This window comes from Budorcas taxicolor, chromosome X (genome assembly GCF_023091745.1).
Source record: "Budorcas taxicolor isolate Tak-1 chromosome X, Takin1.1, whole genome shotgun sequence".
Classification (NCBI taxonomy): Eukaryota; Metazoa; Chordata; class Mammalia; order Artiodactyla; family Bovidae; genus Budorcas; species Budorcas taxicolor.
The window spans coordinates 81,646,712-81,669,357 of record NC_068935.1 but is presented as its reverse complement, the minus strand read 5'-3'; the positions used below and the strand labels follow the sequence as shown (position 1 = coordinate 81,669,357).

General features: G+C 40.5%; 1 protein-coding gene across 1 annotated transcript in view; it reads right to left on the bottom strand.

Annotated features, from left to right (window-relative positions):
- Positions 1–5,739, bottom strand: part of OPHN1 (oligophrenin 1) — a 597,166-nt gene extending 591,427 nt beyond the window's left edge. Inside the window, exon 1 of the mRNA XM_052663238.1 lies at positions 5,586–5,739. Coding sequence (XP_052519198.1) covers positions 5,586–5,739 — 154 coding nt within the window. The remainder of the gene's footprint in view (positions 1–5,585) is intronic.
- Between the last annotated feature and the right edge of the window lie 16,907 nt (positions 5,740–22,646).

Below are 22,646 nucleotides of genomic sequence, written 5' to 3'. Positions count from 1 at the left end.
TCCTATAATTAAGTTACTCATTCCCTTCCCAAATGATTAAATTATAATATGCAATGAAAAAGTCATGGAATGTTAGATCTGAAAATGGGCTTACATATCCCCTATCAATCCTCACTTATGTAAAGCTGCAGACCAAGAACCCCAGCAAAAAGACTTACCAAGGTCACAGATCCTATTAGTAGCAGAACCATCACCATACCCATCACATCTAGGGTTTTTTCCCACTATACCATCATTCTGCCTCTCTCCATTTGCAGTGTCTAGTGGTGCTTCCCCAGAGAAATCTCTTTCTGGAGACTATCACTTTTCATTTTCCTAGCCCATTTCCAATACTCCTAGACTGTTAGAGGTAGATCATCTAGCTCAGGAATTGCAACCTGATTGAATCCAGGCTGTGAATACATTTCAGTTAGCTACCACAGTTTTAAAGAAAGTGAAGGCTTCTGTAATGAGATGAAGCTGCTGTATTTTACCCCAATTACTCCAGTCCTATTAACCCACTTCCAATAGCTTCATACTTTCTGTTTTCTCTTTGGCCACGGAGACAGCACTGGAACCTGTGAACCCTGAATCCAGTGCAGGCATAATTAACAGCACACCAAAGTAAAATAAACTAAATAAACTAATGGAAAATATTACATATGGCATTATGTTTTACCAATAACTATATTCACGGCCTTACCAATAAAAAAATCCATTTAGGTTAACTACTCATTTAAAGTTCTGCAAACTACAACCACTGAATCAAACCCAGCCCATAGCTATTTCTGTATGCCCCTGCTCTAGCTAAGGTGAAAATGGTTTTTATATTTTTAAACAGCTGAAAAATTCAAAGGAAGATAATATTTTGTGACATGAAAATTATGGGAAATTTACTTTTCAATGTCAATAAGTAAAGTTTTATTAGAACACAGCCACTCTCATTTCATGTGCATATTATCTATAGCTGCTTTCTAGCAACAATGGCAATTAAGTAATTGCCACAGAGACTACATGCCCTCAAAGCCTAAAATATTGCCCTTTACAGAAGAGGTCTGCTGACCCCTGAGCTATATCAAAGAAAATTTAAAGTTCCTAATAATCTGCAGAAAAGTCACAAATATTTGTTTAGAATTGGAACATCTTATATCACTCGCAGATCAATTTTCCTAAAACACAGTTCAGACCATGCCTCTGTGCTATCAAAAATGTTTTTAATACTCCCTGCCTGTAAAGAAAAGCCTAAAGTACTTAACAGGTCATGCACAGTCAAGGCCCTCAACCTTCCATTTCAAGGTCATCTCCCAAACTTCTCTTCTTGCACCATATAACCCAGATGACCTGAATTATTTGCTATCCCTTTACATTCTCTATGTCATTCCTACTACATGAAATCCCCTGTCCTGAATATAGTGCAATGCAGGGCCCTCAGAGTCAGGTCTGGGCTCTAATTCAGACTCCTGCCCTTATCAACTAAGAAAGTTACTTAATTCCTCTGAACTTCAGTTTTCTCACATAAAGAGTGGAAATAATAATCCTTGCCTCATAAGTCTATTATAAGATTTTAATTCTTGGCATACAGGAACATTAAAAAGCAGACACATTACTTTGTTGACAAAGGTCCATATAGTCAAAGTTATGGTTTTTCCAGTAGTCATGTATGGATGTGAGAGTTGGACCATAAAGAAGGCTGAGGACCAAAGAATTGATGATTTTGAACTGTGGTGTTGGAGAAGATTCTTGAGAGTCCCTTGGGCTGCAAGGAGATCAAACCAGTCAATACTAAAGGAAATATTCATCAGAAGGATGGACGCTGAAGCTGAAGCTCCAATACTTTGGCCACCTGATGCAAAGAGCCAACTCATTGGAAAAGACCCTGATACTGGGAAAGACTGAAGGCAGGAGAAGGGGATGACAGAAGAAGAGATAGTTGGATGGCATCACTGATTCAATGAACACAAGTTTGAGCAAGCTCCAGGAGATGGTGAAGGACAGGGAAGCCTGGTCTGCTGCAGTCCATGAGGTCGCAAAGAGTAGGACATGACTGAGCAACTGAACAACAACAACATATAGGAACAGCTAAATAAGTGATAAGTCAATTCTCCCCAATTACAATGCTACTTTCTCCTTTGCTTTCCCTTATCCTTCCACAGGGAAATGACCTCTCCGTCATGTTGTAAACCATAATATCCACCTGTCCCACTCTATGGCTCTGATCCATATCTACTACCTTATACTTCAGTGATCTCTACACATATCTTATCTCCCTTACCAATCTAGGACCTCCTTGAGGGCAGGATCCCATCTGTGACTTTCTCTGTAACATTTGTAACAACCCTGAGAACAATGGCTTGAATTTAGTATATGAATGAGTATTTACTGAATGAATGATACATGTTCACTGAATTCTATAACATTTATTAGGTGTATCATGTTCACTTGTTGTAAATACCTAGCCTAAGTGCATAGAAAATATTCATACAACATCAAGGACCAAAGCTGCCAATATAAAAACAAAGAACAGGGATTTCCCTAGTGGTCCAGTGGTTAAGAATCCACCTTGCAATGCAGGGGACATGGGTTCAATCCCTGGTGGGGGGGACTAGGATTCCACATGCCATGGGGCAGCCTGCAAGCCACAACAAAAGATCGCACATGCCCAATGCAACCAAATAAATAAATATTTTTTAAAATAGAACAAAAAGAAAAGTGGGCAATATATTCACCTTTCAGGGTGCCAATGTTTTTATTTGTCATTGATTTAAATTATAATCACCATTTTTAACTCCAATGATTATGAATAGATCACATTTAAGGGGAGGGAGCAAATCAGTCACTTTCCCAAAGAAGACATACTGAATATCATTCATAACATCAATTACCTCTGAGCACAGATCTAAGAAAATCTAGATATTCAAATAGAATCCATATTTAATAAACTAATTATCACACACAGCTGTGACTAAAACCTTATCTAGAGCTCTGTACAAAATCAAACACAAGCTGGAAATCAATTTCCAACTAGCTTAACAACTTAAACAAAAACTGCAGCTGATTTTTGCAGCATGAAGCACCAGGTTTCATTGGTTACCAGAAATACTAACCAGTTGATTTGATGGCCAATTTAATAAATTAAATGAAAAAATGACAATAATTCTTCTTTACTTTTAATGCCAGATTCCAAATGACAAAATGAATCCACACACATATACAAAATTAATCACTGAGCCATGCCAATATAGGGAATGAATTTTCCAACAAGATGACAGCAAAAAAAATGTTTCCAACTACTTTTGTTTATGGATTTCCCTTTAGCAACCTACCAAAAAGTATATTCAGCCAGTATATTATTAACCTGAAGATGTATTATCAACAACTTAAAATATTTAGCCGTTTCCACTTACAAAATACTTTCACAATCCATTAACTCCTTTGAGCCTCAAAACAACTCTGTGAGGTGCATATAATTACCCTCATTTTGTATCTGAAATATATGATATGTGCCTTCCTATCCCAAAATGGTGAAGCCAAGATTGTAACCCAGGTCTTCTAATCTAATTCCAGTGTTCTCTCTTCCTTTTTCCTCCATACAAAGCAAAAGTATACCTTTGTTTTGCGTCTACCTCACTTACTCTGAAAAAGTTGCCCAGCTAGCCCATTTTGAGGAAGCAGAGTGGGAGTATAAACATTACTGTGGTCAAGACAGCAGGAAACATCCTGTCTTTGCCTCTAGCAAATCATGTTTTTAGAATCATGTAACTTAAAGAAAAGAAATGGAGTCTGGGTTAGCTGCTGGGTTTTATTTCCTAACTGTCCTATTTTTGGCTTTCTGTGTATACTCAAGAAAGGAAAACCACCATAAATACCAAGAACCCCCTGAGCCAAAATAACTCTTGGATCTTCTGCCCATATGCAAAGGTTTAAACCTGCATAATTGTCGACTCTCACCACTTTTAATCCCCCAAAAGGAAAGAATAAAAACCGCAATTTACCACTTGCCTAGAAAACTTTTGCCCTTCCCCCACCATTTTATTAACTGTATTTTCACAAATACTTTCAGCTTATCCTATACTTCACAAAGCCAGTCCCTTCTGGGGGCTTGGATGAGCTTCATTTAACTATGAATACTGCACTAAGTAGTTTACTGTAACGAGTAAACAAAACAAAACAAAAAACCCAAACATTTCCCGCTTTTCCTTTCAGGAACCCTCACCTTTCTAACTACTTTTGTAGCACAGCCAGCATATCTTTAACCTCTCAATGAAGTCTATTAAGTCGCAAAACACCCCAAACCCTGGGCTAAAAGTCTCTACGGATCAGCATTTCAAATACCCCATCTTTAAGATGCAACCAAGAGTTTACTCTTGTTCAGACTAAAATAAGACACACCATCACATGATCCAATTCAATGAAACAACAAGTAGGAACTTGCAACACTTACGACCAAAGTAGGCAGATAACATATACAGGGAAAGCCCAGACTCCAAGGGGCAAATCAGGAGAGCTGCACAACAAAAACCATTGCACTGTGGCTCCCAAGTCTTTCTCCTTGCTCTTGGTTGGCTGTATTTGCCTTAAGAAGGTCCCCACGCTGGATCAGACACACTATTTGTGGGATAAATCCACTCAGAAAAAAAATATTACAGGTATACAGAATATATTTGCCAGTGACTTTGACTTTATTTTTCATAATCATCCTTCAACCAAGAAGAGAAAAAATGGATTATTACCACCCATTCCCTATCTTCCATTCTTCTGGGTATATACTTTGGCACAATGGATTGATCTGCCTGCACTCTTGTTGGGGATGTTTATTATTCTTTCTCTTACTCCAAACCTTCTGCCAACTAGCAGAAATAAAAAATCTATACACAGTGGGGAAGCAGGGGAGGATCCCAGAGTTCTTAGTTCTGAGGACCTGGAAAGCCAAGCTAGGTAAGGTTCCTTCAACCTGCTGACTCTCAACCTGAGTTCTCTATGCTCCCAGGGATCTGGGCTCCTCCTAATAGGGACTAGGCAAATCTTTGTTCCACCTGCAAGGAGAATTCAGTGGCACGTGAGGTCATTTAATAATTCTAAACTTAGACCAACCTTGAACACAACCATAACTCAGTAACTTAAAGAGCAAAGGTGCTTTCCTTAGAAAATAACTTGCCATTGGCAATTTTTCACTACCCCCATATTTATCTGCAGCAACCAGAGGCCAAGCAGGAACAAAACCCTGACTCAAGCTGTTGGCCTGAATTCCCAGTTCTTTAGGAGGTTGTGGGGCAGTTCCTTGGTCAGCTTAGATGTCCCTTTCATACATGGGTATAAACATGTCTGGCAATACAAGCGGCCTGTCCCTTTAGAACAGGAGTCTGACAAGAAAGGATAGCTGCTGAACAAGACAGTCCCTCAGCTACAGATCCTGTCTTATAAAACCAAAACCACTAAAGGGGAAAACCCCAATTCTAATTGTAGCCACCAACTTCCACTTCTACTGACCCCACTTCCAAAATATCCGGAAAACCATGAGCCTCAGACACTTGGGCTGGGGTGTGGAAGATCTCCAAAGGCCAGAACCACCAGCTCACAGAAACTGCTCATCTAAGTCTTCCACTTACTTCTCATTGCGCTGATAAGCGCGTTGCCGTCTTTGATCACATCTTTGATGAATTTATTGGTCCTCTCCAGTTCCTGCTCATAACACTTGAGCCTCTCACGGAAATCAGGACTGTCCAGGTAGCAGTCGCTGAACTCCAGCGGGGGATGCCCCATGGTTCTGATGACAGGGACTGGGAGGAGAAAGGAAAGACATAAAGACCAAGAGCATCAGTGGCACAGTAGGAGGAAAAGATGGTTTGCACAGAATGCAGGACCCGTTTAGGAAGCTGCAGCCTCCCTCCCTTTAGAGGACAGATACCTACCTGTTCAGATGAGATTCCTGGGGAGAACTGGCTGGTCTGTACCGGAAACGGGCGGCCCGGCGATTGCTTCAGGTGACGGGGAGAGCTAACTAACGTAGTTGGATCCCGGCGGGGTGCTGCTTAACAAGCAACATGCCCCCTAGTCATAGCTCCCCTTACAAGCAGCAGAAACCAACTCGTCTCTTCTCCGGAGAGCGGCTGGATCCTTCCCGAGCAACTGCAAACGTGACACTTTGGCCCGCCCAGGGTGTAGGCGGGGGTGAGCGCTGAGCGTGGGAGGTGCCTCTCCTTGCTCCCAACTGCAGAGCCAGCCCAAGATTTCCTTTGCCGAGCTCCGCGGGTAACCCGGAGTGCACTGTCCCCTCCCCCTTCTTAAAGCCAGCGCCTCCGCCCTTTCCCGGCGAAGCCCATGTACCGAGGCAGGGTACTCGGGTTCCTTAAACTGTATCTTACTTGCACCCTAGGGTCTCTTTACCAGAATCTGCCGTCTCCTAAAGTTCTTCCTGGTCCGAGGGAGCGGCCTGTTGTCCTGCTAAGCGCCAGAGGTGTTAAGCCGGGCGACAATGAAACGTAGCCTTCCTCCAAAGACGCCCGAACGGGAAGAGGAGGGCAACAGCGCGACGCACAATAGCTGCGGTAGCCCGGCGCTTCCCTACGGAAACTGGGGAGCAGTCAGCGCCCTAGACTCCAGTTGGAAAGCGTGGCGGCTTGGGAGATGTAGTCTTTCCGTTTCGCGCCCTGTGACTCCTTCCTGCTATCTCCGCATTACCCCGCCAGGGCGCCCGCTCTCACAAAGAGTATTCCCAGCCCACCCCAGCTAATAGCTGTCCCAGCGCAGCCTCCAGAGGCAGGTGCGCCCGCACTAGTTGTTGTTTTTCAGTCGCCAAGCCGTGTGGGAATCTCTTGCGACTCAATGGACTGTAGCCCACCAGGCTCCTCTGTCCACGGGCTTTCCCAGGCAAGAATACCGGAGTGGGTTGCCATTTCCTTCTCCAGGGGATCTTCCCCACCATCTCCTGCATTAGCAGACAGATTCTTTACCACTAAGCCACCTGGGAAGCCCCTAGAGTATTTCTGGAAAGTTTCCAAAATGGGAGGGAGTGAGAACCCAGGAGAGATCAACTGTGGGATGATGTCTCTCACTTCTCTTTATTTGGCTGGATTGTTTGTTGTTGTTTTTTCCCTTTCTTTTTCCAGCTTCCCTCTGACTGACCCACTTCTATTTCTCCGCCCTTTCCCATTTCTATGAGCTCTAATTCCCATGTGCCTTCTACCTGAAGGGTTGACTCCTGCTCTTGGATCTCTGTGTTAAGCTCAGAACCCCCTGCCAGAGGAAAGGAGGCCATAATTAGGAATTCATTTTTCCCTGAATAGGACCACAAAGTGTGGTTTTTGTGATCCAACTCATTGCATTGGCTGTTGATTAAAGCATGTGATTTTCCATGTGTAACTAGAAAAGCTATAAAGAGGATGTTATAAACTGTCTTGCAGCTTCCCTGAGAGGCCTCTTGTCCATTGTCTATTGTAGGAGAACTAGGGCTACTCTTACAGGTGGCTGCCTTTAGACTAACAGTAACTAGGGGCTGGAAAATAGTGTGTACATGAGCAAAAAAGATTGAATTCAATTTTGGGAAAGTGTTTAGATTACATTGCCTTGTGAAGAAAGCCAGAACTAAAGGAGATTGTAAATAGAATAGTAACAGCTTCTCTACCTCTATTAGTATCTTATTGCTGCTGTAACAAATAATCACAACTTTGATGACTTGAAATAGCACAAATTTATTATCTCACACTTTTGGAAGTCAGAAATTAAAAATACAACTCTGTGGGCCATATCAAGATACCAAACAGGCTGTGTTCCTTTCTGGAGACTCTAAGAGAGAATCCATTTCCTTGCCTTTTCCAGCCTCTAGAAGCTGTCCACATCCCCTGGCTCATAGCCCCCTTCCTCCATCTTTAAAGCCAGTAGTAGCCAGTCAAGGCTCTCTCCCACTGCATCACTTTGACACTGACCCTCCTGCCTCCCTCTTTCTCTTATAAGGACCCACCAATAACCCAAGATAATCTCCCCATCTCAAGATACTTAAGCCTGAAAAGTCCTTTTGCCATGTAAGACAATACAGTCACACATTCTAGGGATTGTGACATGGATGTCTATGGAAGAAATATTCTTTACTTTCCACACAGTCTATAATCCCACAACCCAACTTGCACATGTATGGGGGCATGCATGCTCAGTGGCTCAGTTATTTCCAACTCTTTGGGGCCCCATGGACTGTAACCCACTAGACTCCTCTGTCCATGGAATTTTCCAGGTAAGAATACTGGAGTGGGCTGCCATTTCCTACTCCAGGGGATCTTCGCCACCCAGGGACCAAACGTGCATCTCCTGCATCAGCAGGCAGATTCTTTACCACTAGAGCCACCTGGGAAGCCCATAACCGACTTTGTGATTCCTCAAAACAATCTTATGAAGTTAGTATTGTTATTATTATATCCATTTAAAGATGAAACAGCTGAGTTGAAGAGAGGTTAAGTGACTTAACCTCAACTAGTGCAAACTTGAACCTACCCAGCTTTTTTAAAAAAAAATCTTTTTTTTAAATTTTTTCAATTGGAGTATAATTGCTTTAGAGTGACATGTGTACAGTTCTGCTGTACAACAATGTGAATCAGCTATATGTATACATATATATACTCCTTCTTGAGCTCCCTCCCTCTTGAACCTCCCTCCTACCACCCATCTCACCCCTCTGGGCCATCACAGAGCACCGAGCTGAACTTCTTGTGCTATATAGCAGCTTCCCACTAGCCATCTGACCTACATGTGGAGCCTACCTTGCTCTTAACCACTACACTATATCACAGTAATGGACAAGAGTCCAATGAGGAAACTTTCTGAGAATTAATAGGTAGCCACATCCCAGGAAAGGATTTTATTTCCTACTCATTTTTCGTTATGAGAAAATGTCCATTTTCTTTAAAAACACCAATGCAGATACTAAGGGAAGATGCCCAAGGAATGGGTAAATGGTCTTTCATTCTAGGAATATTCCCTATAACATTCATCAACTAATTCAATAAACATTTATTGAACACCTACTTTATTTCTTGATTTATAGAGCTTATGCCTATATTTTCATCATGATGAAAATTATCATTAACCTTACTAATGTTTAGCTATCATCTAATCCCTGCACTCAAAGTGATTTACAGTCATCTGTGTTATCCTTTATAAAAGTGTCCTGGAACAAATACCAAGGAAGAAAGAGGGTTAAAATTAGAACTTAGTCCTTCAGTTAATAGCAGTATTGTTATCCTAGATGCTTTGCACACACTAAACCTAACCCTGACAATACCCCCTATAGTATTGGGATCTTCAAATGTCTGTTCACATAATTCCTAAAAGTTTTTTGAGAAGCTATTTACTCCCTCACTCATTTCTAAGTTAACATCTAAATTTTTCATCATGTTTAAGCAGTTGCAAAAGGTATAATTTCTAGCATACTATACATATTGACAATTTAAAATAAAACTGTTACATTACATATTTAAAGATATTCATTGGATTCTAGAAACCAGGGCAATTGATGTCTATCATCAAACATTAAACTTGAAAGTGTTAACTTTTCTTTAACCATCAGGAAAAATGCATTGTTTCTTTTTTCTCCTTGAAATCAAATATCCATTACATTCTTCCTATAGAATCATAGCCTATCATAATATATTTTTATAGTTGAAAGTCCTCTACTGAACTCCATATTGAATTTTTCTGCAACAAAATAGGTACATAAATAGAAATTGAATTATTTTTATTTCCTTGTAGCCATAAGTGTCTAATTATCAAAAGTCTTCTAGATTGAGTTATAGTTGTAATTGTTATACATACACAATAGGTAAGAATAGCATGAAGATATTATACATCGTGATTATTATTAAAAAATAAAATATAAAATTTTATTTGAAATGCATCCATTAGTGAAATGGATGAGGAAGAGGTAGGTTACAGGGTCTTGAGTTAAAGAAGATTCCTGGCTGTGAATATTTGAATTGTTGTTTTACTTAGCCTCAAGGGTTTATGCAGCCTGAGTCAAAGTATCACAGTAAGATTCCTGACATTTGAAAGGTATGCTTTTCTTTTTAGAGACTGGGGAAAAGAGGTGGGGAAAAGAAGTGGGAAAGGCAAATCATTTTTAGCAACTATTTAGCAAACATCATTTAGCAAATAGTACTAAATGAATTTAGTGATTTGAAAATTGTTCCCCTTTCAACTTTACTCATAATTTGTAAATGGATAAATAAACTATGATACATCCATGGAATGGAATATCATTCGGAGCTAAAAAGAAATGTGCTATCATGGTATCACTTATATGTGGAATATTAAAAAAATGATAAAAATGAACTTATTTAAAAAACAGAAACAGAGTCACAGATGTAGAAAACAAACATGGTTACAGGAGTGGGGTGGAGGGTAGGAGGGGGAATAAACTGGAAGATTGGGATTGACATATACATACCACTATGTATAAAATAAGGACAGGGAACTTGTCCTGGGATATATAATATAGCACAGGGAACTCTAATCAGTACTCTGTAATAGCCTATATGGAAAAATAATCTATAAAAAAGAGTGGATATATATGTATGCTACTGCTACTGCTGGAAAAGGTCAGTTTTCATTCCAATTCCAAAGAAAAGCAATGCCAAAGAATGCTCAAACTACCACACAATTGCACTCATTTCACATGCTAGTAAAGTAATGCTCAAAATTCTCCAAGCCAGGCTTCAGCAATACGTGAACCATGAACTCCCTGATGTTCAAGCTGGTTTTAGAAAAGGCAGAGGAACCAGAGATCAAATTGCCAACATCCGCTGGATCATGGAAAAAGCAAGAGAGTTCCAGAAAAACATCTATTTCTGCTTTATTGACTATGCCAAAGCCTTTGACTGTGTGGATCACAATCAACTGTGGAACATTCTGAAAGAGATGGGAATACCAGACCACCTGACCTGCCTCTTGAGAAACCTATATGCAGGTCAGGAAGCAACAGTTAGAACTGGACATGGAACAACAGACGGGTTCCAAATAGGAAAAGGAGTGCGTCAAGGCTGTATATTGTCACCCTGCTTATTTAACTTATATGCAGAGTACATCATGAGAACCGCTGGACTGGATGAAGCACAAGCCGGAATCAAGACTGCTGGGAGAAATATCAATCACCTCAGATATGCAGATGACACCACCCTTATGGCAGAAAGTGAAGAGGAACTAAAAAGCCTTTTGATCAAAGTGAAAGAGGAGAGCGAAAAAGTTGGCTTAAAGCTCAACATTTAGAAAACGAAGATCATGGCATCCGGTCCCATCACTTCATGGGAAATAGATGGGGAAAAAGTAGAAACAGTGTCAGACTTTATTTTTTGGGGCTCCAAAATCACTGCAGATGGTGACTGCAGCCATGAAATTAAAAGACGCTTACTCCTTGGAAGAAAAGTTATGACCAACCTAGATAGTATATTCAAAAGCAGAGACATTACTTTGCCGACTAAGGTCCGTTTAGTCAATGCTATGGTTTTTCCAGTGGTCATGTATGGATGCAAGAGTTTGGCCACCTCGTGAGAAGAGTTGACTCATTGGAAAAGACTCTGATGCTGGGAGGGATTGGGGGCAGGAGGAAAAGGGGACGACAGAGGATGAGATGGCTGGATGGCATCACGGACTTGATGGACGTGAGTCTGAGTGAACTCCGGGAGTTGGTGATGGACAGGAAGCCCTGGCGTGCTGCAATTCATGGGGTCACAAAGAGTCGGACACGACTGAGCGACTGAACTGAACTGAACTGCTGCCAAGTCGCTTCAGTCGTGTCCGACTCTGTGCGACCCCATAGACGGCAGCCCACCAGGCACCGCCATCCCTGGGATTCTCCAGGCAAGTGATGTATATGTATAACTGATCCATTTTGCTGTACAGCAGAAACTAACACAACAATGTTAATCAACTATACTCCAATAAAAATTTTTTAAAAAAGAAATGAGCTATTAAGACATGAAAAAATATGGAGTAAACACATGCACATATTACTAAGTGAAAGAAGTCAATCTGAAAAGACTACATACAAAATGATGCCAACTATGTGATATTTTAAAAAAGGCAAAACTACGGAGACAGTAAAAAGATCAGTTGTTTCCAGGACTGTGAGGAGGGAAGAGAGAAAGGAATAGGTAGAATACCAGAGGATTTTTATAGCAGTAAAAATGCTCTGTATGATATAATAATGGTGGATACATTTCATTATACATTTGTCCAAACCCATAGAATGTACAACACCAAGAGTGAACCCTAGTGTAAAATTTGGACTTTGAGTGATTATGATGTGGTTTCAATGTAAGTTCATCAAATGTGCCACTCTGGTGGAGGATGTTGATAATGAGGGAAAGTTATGCATATGTTGGAGGCAATGATATAGAGGAAATCTCTGTACCTCCCTCTCAGTTTTTGTGACCCTAAAACTGCCCTAAAAATAAAGTCTTTAAACTTTTGTGGAAGGACAGAAATCTTATTTCCCATGCATGTTGTATGTCAAAGTAACACCACCTCCACAGTCTTAATTCACAACAAATACCTCATCCCTAAAGAATCATCCTATTTCAGCTGTGATGCTGTGGAAAGAATACTGAATTTGAAGAAATACAAGTAACAGAGGCCTGATGTTGAATCTGACTCCATTCTTTAGAAATGCTGTGACCTTGAGCAACTCATGTAAACTATCCTTGGAATAGTACCTTCTTCTAAGGATTAACCATAGGTAATGTATATGGAAGTCCTTAGCACATAATAACTCCTTGATAAATGTTGGTTGAATCCAGTGCTTTTTCATTGTTCTTGTTCTGATGGATAGCATCAGAGGCAGGGAGGAGTCATTATTCACAACGATATTCCTAGAAAATATTACTCTCTCTCTCACTCTCTTTCTAATAACATAATTTGATTCCTGTTCATCATCATAGGAAACTAAAAAGGCACATTCAGAGTAATTAACATTTCAACTCACATAGAAACTCTAATCTGGTTTGTGGTGTAATTAATATGCTATCTCAACTTTCAGAATACTCACAGGGTCTGCAGCTTTGTAACATGGCAAAGATTCTCAGAGTTTAAGAACTAGAACATGAAACTGAGTTAATCATTTTAGTGGACTACTCCAAGGTGGAGTTGCAGGACAGCTCTAAGGGTCAACAATGTTCAGTTCAGGTCATCCAGGATAAGAGCTTATCCTGTTCAGGTCATCCAGGATAAGAGCTTAGTTTGATGTGTCTGTCTGTCCATCCTTCATGCTGGAACCAGAACCAGAGGGAATCAGGAGAGGGGAAGTAAAGAAATTAGATGTTATAGATTTTTAGGAAAGGCAATATACTTCCCCAAGAAAGCAAAATAAATATCCAGTATTAACTTAATATGCCAGTTTCTGTTTCATCTTTCCCGTGTGGGACCTTAGCTAGATTCATTAAAATATTTCTTACAGTGCTTGTTAATCATTTACTTTTCTCCACACATGAAAAAGTGAAATGAGTTCTTTTGAAAATGGTCTCAGTTCAGTTTAGTCACTCAGTCATGCCCATTTCTTTGCAACCCCATGGACTGCAGCATGCCAGGCTTCCCTGTCCTTTCACCAACTCTTAGAGCTTATTCAAACTCATGTCCCTCGAGTCAGTGATCCCGTCCAACCATCTCATTCTCTGTCGCCCCCTTCTCCTCCTGCTTTCACTATTTCCCAGCATCAGGGGCTTTTCAAATTAGTGAGTTCTTCACATCAGGTGGCTAAAGTGTTTAAGTTTCAGCATCAGTCCATTCAATGAATATTCAGGATTGATGTCTTTTAGGATTGACTAGTTTGATCTCCTTGAACTCCAAGGGCCTCTCAATAGTCTTCTCCAACACCACAGTTGAAAAGCACCAATACTTTGGTGCTCAGCTTTGTTTATAGTCCAACTCTTACATCCATACATGACTATTGGAAAAAACATAGCTTTGACTAGCCTGATCGTTGTTGGCAAAGTAATGTCTCTGCTTTTCAATATGCTGTCTAGGTTGGTCATAGCTTTTCTTTCAAGGAGCAAGTGACTTTTAATTTAATGGCTGCAGTCACCATCTGCAGTGATTTTGAAGCCCAATAAAATAAAGTCGCTCACTGTTTCCATTATTTCCCCATCTATTTGTCATGAAGTGATGGGACCAGATGCCATGATCTTAGTTTTCCGAATGTTGAATAAGCCAACTTATTCACTCTCCTATTTCACATTCATCAAGAGACTCTTTAGTTCTTCACTTTCTGCCATAAGGGTGGTGTCATCTTCATATCTGAGGTGATTGATATTTCTCCTAGCAGTCTTGATTCCAGCTTGTGCTTCCTCCAGCCCAGCATTTCACATGATGTACTCTGCATATAAGTTAAATAAGCAGGGTGACAATATACAGCCTTGGTGTACCCCTTTCCCAATTTGGAACCAGTCTGTTGTTCCATGTATAGTTCTAACTGTTTATTATACAGATTTCTCAGGAGGCAGGTCAGGGGTCTGGTATTCCCATCTCTTTCAGAATTTTCCACAGTTTTTTGTGATCCACTAGTCAAAGGTTTTGGTAGTCAATAAAGCAGAAGTAGATGTTTTTCTGGAACTCTCTTGCTTTCTCGATGATCCAACAGATGTTGACAATTTGATCTCTGGTTCCATTGCCTTTTCTAAATCCAGCTTGAACATCTGGAAGTTCACTGTTCACATACTGTTGAAGCCTCACTTGGAGAATTTTGAGCATTACTTTGCTAGTGTGTGAGATGAGTGCAGTTGTGTAGTAGTTTGAATAGTCTTCAGCATTGCCTTTCTTTGGGATTTGAATGAAAACTGACCATTTCCAATCCTGTGGCCATTGCTGAGTTTTCCAAATTTTCTAGCATATTTAGTACAGCACTTTCATAGGATCATCTTTTAGGATTTGAAATAGTTCAACTGGAATTCCATCACCTTTGCCTTTTTGCATTTCTTTTTCTTGGGGATCGTCTTGATCACTGCCTCCTGTACAATGTCACAATCCTCCCTCCATAGTTCTTCAGGCACTCTGTCTATCAGATCTAATCCCTTGATTCTATTTGTCACTTCCACTGTATAATCATAAGTAAGTTAAGTCGCTCAGTCATGTCCAACTCTGTGACCCCATGGACTGTAGCCTACCAAGCTCCTCTGTCCATGGGATTTTCCAGGCAATAGTACTGGAGTGGATTGCCATTTCCTTCTCCAGTGGATCTTCCCAACCCAGGGATCGAACCTGGGTCTCTTGCATTGTAGACAGACGCTTTACCGTCTGCTTCCCGGGTTCGATCCCTGGGTTGGGAAGATCCCCTGGAGAAGGAAATGGCAACCCACTCCAGTATCTTTGCCTGGAAAATCTTATGGACAGAGGAGCCTGGTGGACTGCAGTCCATGGGGTCGCAAAGAGTTGGGCACGACTGAGAGACTAACATTAACTAACTAACTAACTAATTTGAATTTGTGTCCAGATACACTGGAGTTCCTCCTGGTCCTCAAATACACCCTTTGTTTTCTCTTCTGCTTTCTGTGACTGGTAAGTAGTTAAATATTTACCCACATACTCTCTTTGTGATTTGATTTAGGTCATAACTGAATGGTCAAGTGGTTTTCCTTACTTTCTTCAATATAAGTCTGAATTTGGCAATAAGGAGTTTATGATCTGAGACACAGTCAGCTCCCAGTCTTGTTTTTGCTGACTGTATAGAGCCTTCCATCTTTGGCTGCAAAGAATATAATCAATCTGATTTCGGTGTTGACCATCTGGTGATGTCCATGTGTAGAGTCTTCTCTTGTATTGTTGGAAGAGGGTGTTTGCGTTGGAACCAGTGCATTCTCTTGGCAAAATTCTGTTAGCCTTTGTCCTGCTTCATTTTGTACTCCAAGGACAAATTTGCCTGTTACTCCAGGTGTCTCTTGACTTCCTGCTTTTGCATTCCAATCCCCTATAATGAAAAGGATATCTTTTTTGGGTGTTAGCTCTAGAAGATCTTGTAGGTCTTCATGACACTGTTCAAGTTCAGCTTTTTCAGCATTACTGCTCGGGTGTAGACTTGGATTACTGTGATAGTGAATAGTTTGCCTTGGTAACGAACAGAGATCATTCTGTTGTTTTTGAGATTGCATCCAAGTACTGCATTTCAGACTCTTTTGTTGACTATGAGGGCTACTCCATTTCTTTGAAGGGATTCTTGCCCACAGTAGTAGATATAATGGTCATTTCAGTTAAATTCACCCATTCCAGTCCATTTTAGTTCACTGATTCCTGAAATGTCAATGTTCACTCTTACCGTCTCCTGTTTGATCACTTCCAATTTGTCTTGATTCATGGATCTAACATTCCAGGTTACTATGCAATGCAATTCTTTACAGCATAGGACTTTACTTCCATCACCAGTCACATCTACAACTGGGTGTTGTTTTTGCTTTGGCTCCATCTCTTCATTCTTTCTGGAGTTATTTCTCCACTTATCTCCAGTAGCATATTGAGCACCTACTGACCTGGGGAGTTCATCTTTCAGTGTCCTATCTTTTGCTTGTTCATACTGTTCTTGGGGTTCTCAAGGAAAGCCACTTCTCCAGTGGACCATGTTTTGTCAGAACTCTCCAACATGACCCATCCATCTTGGGTGGCCCTACACGGCACACCTCATAGTTTCATTGAGTTAGACAAGGCTGTGGTCCATGTGATCAGTTTGGTTAGTTTTCTGTGATTATGGTTTTCATTCTGTCTGCCCTCTGATTGATAAGGATAAGAGACTTATGGAAGCTTCCTGATGGGAGAGACTGACTATGGGAGAAACTGGGTCTTGTTCTGATGGGCAGGGCCATGTTCAGTAAATCTTTAATCCAATTTTCTGTTGATTGGAGGAGCTGTGTTTCTTCCTTGTCGTTTGACCTGAGGCCAAACCATCCTGGAGGTAGTGAAGATAATGGTGACCTCCTTCAAAAGGTCCATGCATGCACTGCTGCACTCAGTGCCCCCGACCCTGCAGCAAGCCACCGCCAACCCATGTCTCTGCTAGAGACTCCTGGACACTCACAGTCAAGCCTGGGTCAATCTCTTGTGGAGTCACTGCTCTTTTCTTCTGGGTCCTGGTATGCACAAGGTTTTGTTTGTGCCCTCCAAGAGTCAGTTTCCCCAGTCCTGTGTAAGTTCTGGGGGCTCTATGGTGGGGTTATGCCATACCCAGGTCTACTGCACCCAGAGCCCCTGCACCTGAGGCAGCTGACTGCTGACCTGTACCTCTGCAGGAGACACTTAAACACAGTTCTGGTTCAGTCTCTGTGGGAACTCTGGGTCCTGGGGTGCACAAGTTTCATTTGAGCCCTCTGAGCATCTCTGGCGGGTATGGGGTTTGATTCTAAATGCGATTTCTCCCTTCCAACTGTCTCACTAGGGCTTCTCCTTTGCTCTTGGATGTGTGCTATCTTTTTGGTGGGATCCAACATTGTCCTGTTGATGGTTGTTCAGCAGCGAGTTGTAATTTTGGAGTTCTCACAGGAGAAGACGACCACACGTCCTTCTACTCCTCCATCTTCGGGTCTCCTGGAAATGGTCTGGGAGCTTGCAAAGAAAGGTAATTTTCCAAATGACACTTTTAGACTTTAGTAATTTATAAGATGTGTTTTAAACGACTTTTATTCTAAAGAGATAAGGTAATATAACCCCTGTGCTTCTTATAACAAATCCTGAAGATCTTTGTCTTAAAATGTTACAATCCTTTCACAAAAAGGTGAAGAAGATAGAGAAGCTAATTGACTTTGTGTCAATAATAAGAAAAGAAACTGAAGGGAAATAAGGATGATAAGTAGATGGATAGGAGCAGCATGGTTTGATTGAGTTCTTTTAAACCAAGCATGTCACATACACGATCTTGTTTACTTTGCATAACAACTCGGTGAAGAAGGTTCTATTGTCACCTTAACTTTACAGATAATGCAACTGAAACTCAGAGAAGTTAAGCAGCTTGGCTAAAGTCACCAAGAAAATAAATGATGTACCAGAGATTTAAATCCAGGTCTGAATCTGAAGCCATTTTTACCATACCTTCCAGTCTAATACATCAATATCTAATCTCCATTACCTCCTGCTTATGTGACTGAATGCACTTAGTACTACAATACGGAAAAAATAGTTCAGGGTCATTTATACATAAGAGCAACAAATTATTTTAAATTATCCCAGGTTTAATATTAACAAGGGTGTTATGTTGAACTTTTTTGAAGAGCTAGCTGACAGCTCTGGCTCTCATGCCACATATGCCCAACCTTCTAGAATTTCTAGATTTATGATGCATAGAACATAACATTATAAGCATATCAGCTCCTCACAATCCCACGATATGGCTAACCTTGCCCATAGTTCCAGCCTAGTCTAAATCTTATACTTTAATACCATTCCCAGCCCTATACTTAACTCTGGTCCATCCTGTGCTTTGATTGGACTTGGCCTAGTTTCTCTACTTAGCTTAAGCCAAGATTTTAGGAGATATAAGTGACAAATGGTTGAAGGAACAGAAAAGTCCTTTTCCATGGTTTGTTTTTGGACATCCAACTCTCCACTTATCCTCTCCCGTCAGGTCTCCTTTTATGATGGCTTTTGGTGGAAAAAGCCATCAATTTCAGTTTTGAAATATATTTAATCTATATGATTACCCACCAAAATTTTTTATTGATAGGATTCACTATTTCATTGCACTTTCATATTAGCAAGTCTACATCAAAGCTCCCCGTTGGTAAGAACCTGAGGATTTTCTCTTTGTGACAATTTTTGGTGTCCATTTTTATTCTAAAACACCCACATTATAATTATGGTGAAAGTGTGGCTGTTTATTTTTATTCTCCTAGAAACTTCTATGCTTTTATACTGTCATCCCAACACAGCCTGCTGTACACCCCATTTTCCAACATCTTAGAAGGTAGTGTGATCTTCTGAGGGGGTCAGAAATGCCCCAACAGTTCCTGGAAGCTCCTACTGAATCAGTTCAGTTCAGTGGCTCAGTCGTGTCTGACTGTTTGCTATCCCATGAACCTCAGCACGCCAGGCCTCCCTGTCCATCACCAACTCCTGGAGTCCACTCAAACCCATATCCACTGTGTCGGTGATGACATCCAACCATCTCATCCTCTGTAATCTCCTTCTCCTCCTGCCCTCAATCTTTCCCAGCATTAGGGTCTTTTCCAATGAGTCAGCTCGTCACATCAGGTGGCCAAAGTATTGGAATTTCAGCTTCAACATCAGTTCTTTCAATGAACACCCAGGACTGATCTCCTTTAGGATGAACTTTTGGATCTCCTTAACTCTGGATCTCAAGAGTCTTCTCCAACACCACACTTCAAAAGCATCAGTTCTTCAGTGCTCAGCTTTCTTTATAGTCCAACTCACATCCATACATGACCACTGGAAAAATCATAGCCTTGACTAGATTGACCTTTGTTGACAAAGTGATGTCTCTGCTTTCTCCTATGCTGTCCAGGTTGGTCATAACTTTCCTTCCAAGGAGTAAGTGTCTTTTAATTTCGTGGCTGCAGTCACCATCTGCAGTGATTTTAGAGCCCAGAAAAATAAAGTCAGCCACTGTTTACACTGTTTCCCCATCTATTTGCCATGAAGTGATGGGATCAGATGCCGAGATCTTAGTTTTCTGAATGTTGAGCTTTAAGCCAACTTGTTCACTCTATTCTTTTACTTTCATCAAGAGGCCCTTCAGTTCTTCTTCACTTTCTGCCATAAGGGTGGTGTCATCTGCATATCTGAGGTGATTGATATTTGTCCTGGAAATCCTTCAGTCCAGTTTGTACTTCCTCCAGCCCAGCCTTTCTCATGATGTACTCTGTATAGAAGTTCAATAAGCAGGGTGACAATATACAGCCTTGACGTACTCCTTTTCCTATTTGGAACCAGACTGTTGTTCCATGTCCAGTTCTAACTGTTGCTTCCTGACCTGCATACAGATTTCTCAAGAGGCAGGTCAGGTGGTCTGGTATTCCCATCTCTTTCAGAATGTTCCACAGTTTATTGTGATCCACACAGTCAAAGGCTTTGGCATAGTCAATAAAGCAGAAATAGATGTTTTTCTGGAACTCTCTTGCTTTTTCCATGATCCAGCGGATGTTGGCAATTTGATCTCTGGTTCCTCTGCCTTTTCTAAAACCAGCTTGAACATCTGGAAGTTCATGGTTCACATATTGCTGAACCTGGCTTGGAGAATTTTAGCATTTAGAATTTTAGAACTTTACCAGTGTGTGAGATGAGTGCAATTGTGCAGTAGTTTGAGCACTTATTGGCATTGCCTTTCTTTGGAATTGGGATGAAAACTGACCTTTTCCAGTCCTGTGGCCACTGCTGAGTTTTCCAAATTTGCTGGTATATTGAGTGCAGCACTTTCACAACATCATCTTTCAGGATTTGAAATAGCTCAACTGGAATTCCATCACCTCCACTAGCTTTGTTCATAGTGGTACTTCCTAAGGCCCACTTGACTTCACATTCCAGGATGTCTGGCTTTAGGTGAGTGATCACACCATCATGATTACCTGGGTCGTGAAGATCTTTGTTGTGTAGTTCTTCTGTGTATTCTTGCCACCTCTTCTTAATATCTTCTGCTTCTGTTAGGTCCAGACCATTTCTGCCTTTATTGAGCCCATCTTTGCATGAAATGTTTCCTTGGTATCTCTAATTTTCTGGAAGAGATCTCTAGTCTTTCCCATTCTGTTGTTTTCCTCTGTTTCTTTGCATTGATCACTGAGGAAGGCTTTCTTATCTCTCCTTGCTATTCTTTGGAACTCTGCATTCACATGCATATATCTTTCCTTTCCTCCTTTGCTTTTCACTTCTCTTCTTTCCGCAGCTATTTGTAAGGCCTCTTCAGACAGCCATTTTGCTTTTTTTGCATTTCTTTTTCATGGGGATGGTCTTGATCCCTGTCTCCTTTACAGTCTCATGAACCTCTGTCGATAGTTCATCTGGCACTCTGTCTATCAGATCTAGTCCCTTAAATCTATTTCTCACTTCCACTGTATAGTCATAAGGGATTTGATTTAGGTCATACCTGAATGGTCTAGTGGTTTCCCCCACTTTCTTCAATTTCAGTCTGAATCTGGCAATCAGGAGTTCATGATCTGAGCCACAGTCAGTTCCCAGTCTTGTTTTTGCTGACTGTATAGAGCTTCTCCATCTTTGGCTGCAAAGAATATAATCAATCTGATTTTAGTGTTGACCATCTGGTGATGTCCATGTGTAGATTCTTCTCTTGTGTTGTTGGAAGAGGGTGTTTGCTATGACTAGTGCATAGTGGAACCTAATTCATAATGTTATACTAATGATCCTTGAATTTTGGCCTGCATAAGAATCACCTATGGCATTTTTTGAAAATGTAGATTTTTCTATACCTCTCTCACAGTGAATCTGATGACATGATATAGATTCAGGTATGGGCTGAGGCCAGGTAGTACAGATTGATGCCTAGGAACAATAAGGAAGAAGAAAACTTGGGCAGGGGCAGGGGGCGGTGGGGAGGAATGTAAGTGAATCTTGGAGAAATCTTAATTTTAAACAAGTACTTAATTTTAAGCATTCTGATGAAGGGGGTCCACAATCCAGTCATCCAACCTTATGCATTGATATGGGGTTTTATCTATTAAACACTGGTTAAGAAATGAGAGCCCTCATACAATAACGATTTTGATGAATAGCATGAGTAGAAGTTTCTACTCATTTTGGCAATAGTTAGGTTTTCCGGATTCCATACTAATTCCACTTACATCTGATTTTAAGCTAAAGATTAAGTTAATGTCATTAAATAACCATGGCATTTGTGTAAGATCATTGTATTTGTGTAACAGTTTATATGTGGTCTGTTTTGCTCATAGCATATAGCATGTTACATACTTTTTAACAGAATTGCTAGAATGATAAATTAGGAAAAATAAAACAAAATATTTTTCAGCAAGTTTCTGGTCTCAAGTGTTATATGCCATGAAGAAGCCTTCAGACAATCAAGCCTAGCAAAGTTCTTTTAGTTTCTCTTTAAGTAAGCAATGTTAGATAAAACATGCAATACTTTTGAATCTTTGAGTCTCTTCTCTTTTCATCAAAAAAGAAGTAGTACACAAATGTTCAGAATAATCTGTCAGTGACTGCAAATGAATATGCATTCATACTTAAAGTAGAATACTTTAATAAAGTATTCCTGAACAATATAAATTTGTCTTTTTCCCAAAATTAGCAATAATATAATATTAGTGATTTTATAAATGGACACTGCCAACAGTGGACACCAAGATGGTCGTCTAAAGAAGGCAACAGTATGTTGGCAATCCTCGACAAGGACCCAGTACATGCCAATCATTTTTTCTCTCTTTGTTAAACCAACATTACCACAGGAAGGAAAGTGGTTTCAAAAACTTACTATAAATGAACTGTGGGTGAATTCTCATTTCAATTTCCAAAAGTCTTGATTAGGCCACTATGTTACTCTACTTTTAGTCTTAAGAAGAACAACTTTGAATTTAATTTAATGTGAATTACTGAAAGATAAAGAAAACATTAACATTTATTATATTCAAGATACCTACTTAACCATTATAACAGCAATTATCCTTTGAAATAAGAGTGTCATTCCTCATTCTCCAAATGAGGAAACTGAAGCTTAGAAAAATGAACTAATTTATCCA